Below are 9,669 nucleotides of genomic sequence, written 5' to 3' on the forward strand. Positions count from 1 at the left end.
AAAAGATGTTCTCTAACCCACCACTGGCAGACCGCACACACTTCCTATATGTAAATAAAAAATGTTTTATCTTTACCCGTGCGAAATTTGATGATGGTATCAGCCACGTACAGGAGATCGGAGAAGTAGTCCAGCGTGAGCCACAGCGTCAGGAATTCATCCTCTATTTCCTTAAAGCATGTCCTAGAAAATTAGGTCAAATTCCATGTTCAAATATCTACAAAATTACATTTTTAAAAATATATATATTTTTTTTTACAAATTTTACCCAAATTCATAGTATCCAATTGTTAGTAGTTACTATCTTGTCTAATCTCTACAACTCCCGTACGGGCTCGGGAAAGACAAAGGTCGAAAGTCATGCATCCTCCGAGCCACAACCCAACCAAGCCACACTGCTTCTTGAAGACAGCACGCATCCAACCCGGAAGCCAGCCGCAGACCTCCCCGGGTCGCAGCCAGCTGCGACAGAGCCTGGGCGTAAACCCAGAGTCTCTGGTGACACAGCTAGCAATGCAGTGCCCTAGACCACTGCGCCACCCGGGAGGCTACAAAATGACAATTCAATCAGTTTACATGTTTCAGGGAAATGAATTATTATTATTATTATTATTATTGTACATTTGAGACACAGCCGCACTGCTTCTTTAACACAGCACGCATCCAACCCGGAAGCCAGCCACACCAATGTGTCAGAGGAAACATCCCGTGCACTGCACCCTGCCCGCCACAGGAGCCGCTGGTGTGCGATGAGACAAGGATATCCCTACCGGCCAAACCTTTGAGACACACTCACCTACAGATGATGATGATCCAGTTGTAGAAGATGGGGAAGATCATGACCTGGAGCCATCCATAATAAAACTCCTCTGATGGGTCAACCACCCACTCCGTCCAGCTGATCGGGAGATGGGCAGAGAGAAACATCACATTCAGATCAACTTTATTAGCATGAATGGCACAAAGACACTGTTTCTAAAGCGAAGTGAGATAATGACAGCAACAATAACCATAAAGGTTAAAAAATAAAAATAAAATAGTAAAGGTGATTAGATTAAAGGAGTAACATTCAACAACATCAATCTAGAGCTGGGAAAAGCATCTATACTGTTATAACTTATTTTAAATTATCAATTGTATCTATGCTATCATGTATCCGTCATGTTTTGCCCAAGTCTCTTACTTCACTTTGGGCTTTGCCGGAAGCTTCTTCTCATCTTTCCCCTCCTCTTTCTTCTCCTCTTCATCGTCCTCTTTCTTCTCCTCTTCATCGTCCTCTTTCTGCATCCGATGCCACCTGAACACCCTCGCCCATCGGTTCATTCTGCCCTTATCTGATCTGTCAAAAGGTTTTGCCTCAGTCATAGGCCCTCCCTGCGCCTTCGCCCTGATGGTGCAGCAGAGGTACCTGGTAGTAATAAGGGTAGTGGAAGTGTAAGCTGCCCGCACAACTCTGTTGTCTGGTGCTATAGCGGCATTGCGGTGTTAACATGACAACAAGCCAAGCCTACCTGAGCAGCGGCACACCTGTTGATCACGCTGAACTGTCTCCGCGGGAGGGGAGCAGGTGACTCTCTATCCAGGCGGCAGGTAGATCCCTTCAGGGACCTCATTTGTTCATGAACCAACTAGTCCTGCAGCAACAAATCCCAAAGGGTTTAGATGGTGTCGACTTCTCAGTTCATTTGATAAGGATAGGCTATAAAACAAACAATGATGTAATCTTAGCCTATGGTTTTATTAAATTGAGCTGAAATATGTTCTACAGTCCTCCTCTGGTTTAACCCTCACATTTTATGTATTTTGTGGGAGTCCAAGATTCCTTGGAGGATGTACATCTTAGCACCTACTCTTGTAATTAAATCAGAGGACCACCACAGATTATCTTTCAGGCTACCATGGATTTTGCCTGAAATCCAATATAGCTTCCGAAATCCAATATGGTGTCCGAAATCCAATATGGTGTCCGAAATCCAATATGGCTTCTGAAATCCAATATGGCTTCCGAAATCCAATATGGTGTCCGAAATCCAATATGGCTTCCGAAATCCAATATGGCTTCCGAAATCCAATATGGCTTCCGAAATCCAATATGGTGTCCGAAATCCAATATGTCTTCCGAAATCCAATATGGCTTCCGAAATCCAATATGGCTTCCGAAATCCAATATGGCTTCCGAAATCCAATATGGCTTCCGAAATCCAATATGGCTTCCGAAATCCAATATGGTGTCCGAAATCCAATATGGCTTCCCGAAATCCAATATGGTGTCCGAAATCCAATATGGTGTCCGAAATACAATATTGCTTCCGAAATCCAATATGGCTTCCGAAATCCAATATGTCTTCCGAAATCCAATATGGCTTCCGAAATCCAATATGGCTTCCGAAATCCAATATGGTGTCCGAAATCCAATATGGTGTCCGAAATCCAATATGGTGTCCGAAATCCAATATGGCTTCCGAAATCCAATATGGTGTCCGAAATCCAATATGGTGTCCGAAATCCAATATGGCTTCCGAAATCCAATATGGTGTCCGAAATCCAATATGGTGTCCGAAATCCAATATGGCTTCCGAAATCCAATATGGTGTCCGAAATCCAATATGGCTTCCGAAATCCAATATGGTGTCCGAAATCCAATATGGTGTCCGAAATCCAATATGGCTTCGGAAATCCAATATGGCTTCCGAAATCCAATATGGTGTCCGAAATCCAATATGGTGTGCGAAATCCAATATGGCTTCCGAAATCCAATATGGTGTCCGTAATCCAATATGGCTTCCGAAATCCAATATGGCTTCCGAAATCCAATATGGCTTCCGAAATCCAATATGGCGTCCGAAATCCAATATGGTGTCCGAAATCCAATATGGCTTCCGAAATCCAATATGGCGTCCGAAATCCAATATGGCTTCCGAAATCCAATATGGTGTCCGAAATCCAATATGGTGTCCGAAATCCAATATGGCTTCCGAAATCCAATATGGTGTCCGAAATCCAATATGGCTTCCGAAATCCAATATGGTGTCCGAAATCCAATATGGTGTCCGAAATCCAATATGGCTTCCGAAATCCAATATGGCTTCCTTCCGAAATCCAATATGGCTTCCATAATACCATTTGATGGAGGTTGATGACATGTAAATATACATTTTGCATGAAGTGGCACTGCCATGCCTCTGTTGTGTTTGAATACCTGAAGCCAAATAGACTTACACTTTCACAGCATATCAACAATGGGCCATTATGTGAAATGTAACAAGGCTTTTTACGACACAGGCACACAGTTACGTATCCAAGTTACAGGAAAGCGACCTGTGATACGACAATCAGCCTCTCTAGTAGCGTTTGCAAACACAGTGCCTTCGGAAAGTATTCATACCCCTTGACCTTTTCCACATTGTGTTGTGTTACAGCCTGAATTTACTGGCTACTGAATTTACATACTACCCCATAATGTGAAAATGGAATCATGTTTTTCAAACAAAAAAAATCAAAAATCATTAAAAATGAAAAGGCTTCAGTCAATAAGTATTCAATCCCTTTGTTTTTTAAAAACTAGGCAAGTCAGCTAATAAGAACAAATTCTTATTGACAATGATGGCCTACTGGGGAACAGTAGGCCATCAAAACTGCCTTGTTCAGGGGTAGAACAGGGCGGCAGGGTAGCCTAGTGGTTAGAGCATTGGACTAGTAACCGAAAGGTTGCAAGTTCAGATCCCCGAGCTGACAAGGTACAAAATCTGTCGTTCTCCCCCTGAACAGGCAGTTAACCCACTGTTCCTAGGCCGTCATTGAAAATAAGAATTTGTTCTTAACTGTCTTGCCTAGTTAAATAAAGGTTAAAAAGAAAAAAAAAAGAATTGTACCTCAGCTTCATCTAGCAACCTTTCTGGTTATTAGCCCAACTCTCTAACAAGCCTAAATAAATTCAGGAGTAAAAATGTACTTAACAAGTCACATAAATTGCATGTACTCAATAATAGTGTTGAACATGATTTTATGACTACATCATCTCTGTACCACACACACACACACACACACACACAAGTATCTGTATCTTACAGAGTTGAATGGCTGTGATAGGAGAAATCTGAGGATGGATCAACAACATTGTAGTTACTCCACAATACTAATATAATTGACAGAGTGAAAAGAAGGAAGCCTGTACAAAATAAAATAAAAACATTTTAAAACATTCATCCTGTTTGCAACAAGACACTAAAAGTAAAACTGCAACAAAAAAATGTGGCAAAGAAATTACGTTTCAGTCCTGAATACAAAGTGTTGTTTGGGGTAAATCCAATACAACACATTACTGAGTACCACTCTCCATATTTTCAAGCATAGTGGTGGCTGCATCATGTTATGGGTATGCTCTGTAATCGTTTTTAAAAAAATCGCTAAAAACTCAATGGAATAGAGCTATAAGCACAGGCTTAGTCCAAGAGGAACACCTGGTTCAGTCTGCTTTCCACCAGACACTGGGAGACAAACTCACCTTTCAGCAGGACAATAACCTTAAAACACAAGCCCAAATATACACTGGAGTTGTTTACCAAGAAGACAGTGAATGCTCCTGAGTAGCCGAGTTACAGTTTTGACTATGGAAAGACCTGAAAACAGTTGTCTAACAATGATCAACAACCAATTTGACAGAGCTTAAAGAATTAAAATGTTGCTCAATCCAGGTGTGGAAAGCTCATAGAGACTTACCCAGAAAGACTCGCAGCTGTAATCACTGCCAAAGGTACTTCTACAATGTAAGGGTGTGAATACTTAGTATGTAAATGAGATATTTCTGTATTCCCTTTTCAATAAATGTGTTAACATTTCTAAAAAAACACATGTTTTCACTTTGTCATTATGTATAGTGTATAGATGGGTGAGAGAGAGCGAGAGAAAAAACAATTTATTTAATCCATTTTGCAATTAAGGCTGTGACAACATGTGGAATAAATCAAAGCTTTCTAGAGGCGCTGCTATGTACACTGAAACTTAAGTGTGTTGATTCTAATAGCGTGTGGAAACAAGGTAACCAGTAGTGGTTGTAGTTCTGGGACCTGACCAGCTTGAACAGCTAACTGGTCATTCTGGGCAAGTTTGACCCACCCTGAGGAGCCTCTTGTTTGACAATTTCTGTCAATTTAACCGCTTTAGCAGTAAAATATGTTTACACGACCATCCATTTCATAAATGTGAGATGTAAGAGATGGTTGTGTTTTCTTCTACCTCGGGTAGGGGTGTCTAAAAAGAAAATGAGGCCCTTTTATGAAGATTGGCCACTAGCTTAAATGGGAAATGTGTTTTTAAACTCATGGGTGAATGTCCCTTCTCAATTTAAGTTGACTTTTGAAAAGGTTAGGGTCAAGGTTAGGTAAGGGTTATGGTTTTGATTAAGGTTAAGGTAGGGTTTAAGGTTCGGGTTTAGGGTAAGGACATCCCAAGGATACTCAGTAGTACTGACTTTCAGATAGGAGGCTGCCTTCAAGGGTGGTGGAGGGATTGTGCACCTGTGTGAAGCTAGCCACAATAAGGAATAGCCACAATAGTGGAATTTGAGTTCTGCCTTCAAAATAAAAGTCCCCAATTGAAAGTGATGCAAACGGAATCAAGACATATTTGGGGTAGATAATGCTAAACAAGGTTGTAATGTTGTTACATAATTTACAGTTACATACAGTAATTAATTATTTTGGTAATAAACTGAAAAAAAATGTTTAAATCCTACTGTGGATGTATTAGACTACATAGTTGAATTGGGGGCATACTTATATGCACTTATAGGCCTAACCTATGGATTGTGCACCCATGAAATGGGGATATCAGCCTACTCAGTGACATTTACAGGACACAACTATGTATTGCTGGACTTTGAAAACAGTGTGAAATGAGCAACATTCATATTGCTATGTACACTGTACAGCCTTACCTGTGGATCTTTGGGTCCATGAAATGGCATATCAGCCTACTCAGTGACATCCACAGATTACAATTCTGAAGAGTTTACCCAATATTTGTGAACTTTAACTGTGTGAAATCATACATGTGACATTATTGAAGATACCCAACGATAACAAATTGCAAATATAAATGTTTTTAATCCGTGTTTATTTAAATAAATTATTTTTCAGAGGGAATCGAAAAATAGTAACCCATTTGAGCCAATATGTGAGAAACTGAAAATGATCCCTGATCTCTTTTTAACAAGATAAGCGAACAAGCTCCTGGAAACTACACAAAGCATCAACATACACCCATCAACTATTTACAAGATAATGTAGAATAAAGTAGACTGAAGAAAAGCACTTCTTTACCTATCAGGGCTGTTCTTTACCTATCAGGGCTGTTCTTTACCTATCAGGGCTGTTCTCTGCCTATCAGGGCTGTTCTTTATCTATCAGGGCTGTTCTTTACCTATCAGGGCTGTTCTTTACCTATCAGGGCTGTTCTTTACCTATCAGGGCTGTTCTCTGCCTATCAGGGCTGTTCTTTACCTATCAGGGCTGTTCTCTACCTATCAGGGCTGTTCTTTACCTATCAGGGCTGTTCTTTACCTATCAGGGCTGTTCTCTACCTATCAGGGCTGTTCTCTACCTATCAGGGCTGTTCTTAACCTATCAGGGCTGTTCTTTACCTTTCATGACTGTTCTTTATCTATCAGGACTGTTCTTTACCTATCAGGGCTGTTCTTTAACTATCAGGGCTGTTCTTTACCTATCAGGGCTGTTATTTACCTATCAGGGCTGTTCTTTATCTATCATGGCTGTTCTTTACCTATCAGGGCTGTTCTCTACCTATCAGGGCTGTTCTTAACCTATCAGGGCTGTTCTTTACCTTTCATGACTGTTCTTTATCTATCAGGACTGTTCTTTACCTATCAGGGCTGTTCTTTAACTATCAGGGCTGTTCTTTACCTATCAGGGCTGTTCTCTACCTATCAGGGCTGTTCTTTACCTATCAGGGCTGTTCTCTACCTATCAGGGCTGTTCTTTACCTATCAGGGCTGCTCTTTATCTATTAGGGCTGTTATTTACCTATCAGGGCTGTTCTTTATCTATCAGGGCTGTTATTTACCTATCAGGGCTGCTCTTTATCTATTAGGGCTGTTCTTTACCTATCAGGGCTGTTCTTTACCTATCAGGGCTGTTCTTTACCTATCAGGGCTGTTCTTTACCTATCAGGGCTGTTCTCTACCTATCAGGGCTGTTCTTTACCTATCAGGGCTGTTCTTTACCTATCAGGGCTGTTCTTTATCTATCAGGGCTGTTCTCTACCTATCAGGGCTGTTCTTTACCTATCAGGGCTGTTCTCTACCTATCAGGGCTGTTCTTTATCTATCAGGGCTGTTCTTTACCTATCAGGGCTGTTCTTTACCTATCAGGGCTGTTCTTTATCTATCAGGGCTGTTCTTTATCTATCAGGACTGTTCTTTATCTATCAGGGCTGTTCTTTATCTATCAGGGCTGTTCTTTACCTATCAGGGCTGTTCTCTGCCTATCAGGGCTGTTCTTTACCTATCAGGGCTGTTCTTTACCTATCAGGGCTGTTCTTTATCTATCAGGGCTGTTCTTTACCTATCAGGGCTGTTCTCTACCTATCAGGGCTGTTCTTTACCTATCAGGGCTGTTCTTTATCTATCAGGGCTGTTCTTTATCTATCAGGACTGTTCTTTATCTATCAGGGCTGTTCTTTACCTATCAGGGCTGTTCTTTACCTATCAGGGCTGTTCTTTATCTATCAGGGCTGTTCTTTATCTATCAGGACTGTTCTTTATCTATCAGGGCTGTTCTTTATCTATCAGGGCTGTTCTTTACCTATCAGGGCTGTTCTTTATCTATCAGGGCTGTTCTTTATCTATCAGGGCTGTTCTTTACCTATCAGGGCTGTTCTCTGCCTATCAGGGCTGTTCTTTACCTATCAGGGCTGTTCTTTACCTATCAGGGCTGTTCTTTACCTATCAGGGCTGTGCTTTACCTATCAGGGCTGTTCTTTACCTATCAGGGCTGTTCTTTACCTATCAGGGCTGTGCTTTACCTATCAGGGCTGTTCTTTATCTATCAGGGCTGTTCTTTATCTATCAGGGCTGTTCTTTACCTATCAGGGCTGTTCTTTACCTATCAGGGCTGTTCTTTACCTATCAGGGCTGTTCTTTATCTATCAGGGCTGTTCTTTATCTATTAGGGCTGTTCTTTATCTATCAGGGCTGTTCTTTACCTATCAGGGCTGTTCTTTATCTATTAGGGCTGTTCTTTATCTGTCAGGGCTGTTCTTTACCTATCAGGGCTGTTCTTTATCTATCAGGAATTTATTGTCGTTATACAAGTGTTACAAAATATAGAATTAGTCCTACGCTGACACAAATGCCCTAAGATGTGCTTTTGGAGATCAACACAGCTTCAATATTGGTTCTCTATTGGTGGTTTCAAGCAAATTCCCATGGTGAGTAACATCACATCTCAAAGTGGGGCGGCAGGGTAGCCTAGTGGTTAGAGCGTTGGACTTGGTTCCAAGTTCAAACCCCCGAGCTGACAAGGTACAAATCTGTCGTTCTGCCCCCTGAACAAGGCAGTTAACCCACTGTTCTTAGGCTGCCATTGAAAATAAGAATTTGTTCTTAACTGACTTACCTAGTTAAATAAAGGTAAAAAGTGTCACACCCTGAAATGTGTCACAAGTCACTTTAAATAATGATGCTTTATATAATGTTTACATTACTCGTCTTATATGTATATACTGTACTCTATACCAACTTCTGCATCTTGCCTTTCGGGCATCTCTCATTCATATATTTGTATGTACATATTCGTATTCATTCTTTTACACTTGTGTGTACTGCACAAGTGTAGTTGTTGTGAAATTGTTAGATTATATTACTTGTTAGATATTAGTGCACGGTCGGAACTAGAAGCACAAGCATTTGGCGTGAAAGGACCGCTTTGGAAAACAAACGTACTGTAGATACCACAACTGCTGCAATCGGACAGTTTTTTATTTACTTCATCGATGCCAGAATTCACAGTAAAGGACAATATCCATCACAACTCTATTATTTATTTTATATTCTGAAGTTTAATGTTCTGATTGTCTCATTCTACAGTTTAATGTAATGGTTGTCTCATTATTCTACAGTTTAATGTAATGGTTGTCTCATTATTCTACAGTTTAATGTAATGGTTGTCTCATTATTCTACAGTTTAATGTAATGGTTGTCTCATTATTCTACAGTTTAATGTAATGGTTGTCTCATTATTCTACAGTTTAATGTAATGGTTGTCTCATTATTCTACAGTTTAATGTAATGGTTGTCTCATTATTCTACAGTTTAATGTAATGGTTGTCTCATTATTCTACAGTTTAATGTAATGGTTGTCTCATTATTCTACAGTTTAATGTTCTGGTCTCATTATTCTACAGTTTAATGTAATGGTTGTCTCATTATTCTACAGTTTAATGTAATGGTTGTCTCATTATTCTACAGTTTAATGTAATGGTTGTCTCATTATTCTACAGTTTAATGTAATGGTTGTCTCATTATTCTACAGTTTAATGTAATGGTTGTCTCATTATTCTACAGTTTAATGTAATGGTTGTCTCATTATTCTACAGTTTAATGTAATGGTTGTCCTCATTATTCAGCAATACGTAACTGAACGAAGTACAATG

General features: G+C 40.2%; 1 protein-coding gene and 1 long non-coding RNA gene across 10 annotated transcripts; both read right to left on the reverse strand.

Annotated features, from left to right (window-relative positions):
* Positions 1–76: 76 nt before the first annotated feature.
* LOC127925162 (cyclic nucleotide-gated channel cone photoreceptor subunit alpha-like) lies at positions 77–1,437 on the reverse strand (the record flags this gene model as incomplete). The annotated part of the gene is made up of 3 exons (XM_052509935.1): positions 1,184–1,437; positions 797–898; positions 77–183 (listed from the first exon to the last, which is right to left on the reverse strand). Coding segments are annotated over exons 1-3 (391 nt in total), but the record flags the coding sequence as incomplete, so codon positions are not given.
* Positions 1,438–6,117: 4,680 nt separating this feature from the next.
* Positions 6,118–8,172, reverse strand: LOC127925161 (uncharacterized). Of its 9 annotated transcripts, none has more exons than XR_008119899.1 (3): positions 7,161–7,693; positions 6,541–6,980; positions 6,118–6,380 (listed from the first exon to the last, which is right to left on the reverse strand). It is a non-coding gene; the product is annotated as an uncharacterized LOC127925161 (long non-coding RNA). The 9 variants fall into 9 exon arrangements; XR_008119896.1 differs by lacking the exon at positions 6,118–6,380 and adding an exon at positions 8,121–8,172 and having other exon boundaries at positions 6,391–6,980; positions 7,161–7,320; XR_008119892.1 differs by lacking the exon at positions 6,118–6,380 and adding an exon at positions 8,101–8,172 and having other exon boundaries at positions 6,391–6,980; positions 7,161–7,320.
* Between the last annotated feature and the right edge of the window lie 1,497 nt (positions 8,173–9,669).

This window comes from Oncorhynchus keta, unplaced genomic scaffold (assembly GCF_023373465.1).
Source record: "Oncorhynchus keta strain PuntledgeMale-10-30-2019 unplaced genomic scaffold, Oket_V2 Un_contig_5205_pilon_pilon, whole genome shotgun sequence".
Taxonomy (NCBI): Eukaryota; Metazoa; Chordata; class Actinopteri; order Salmoniformes; family Salmonidae; genus Oncorhynchus; species Oncorhynchus keta.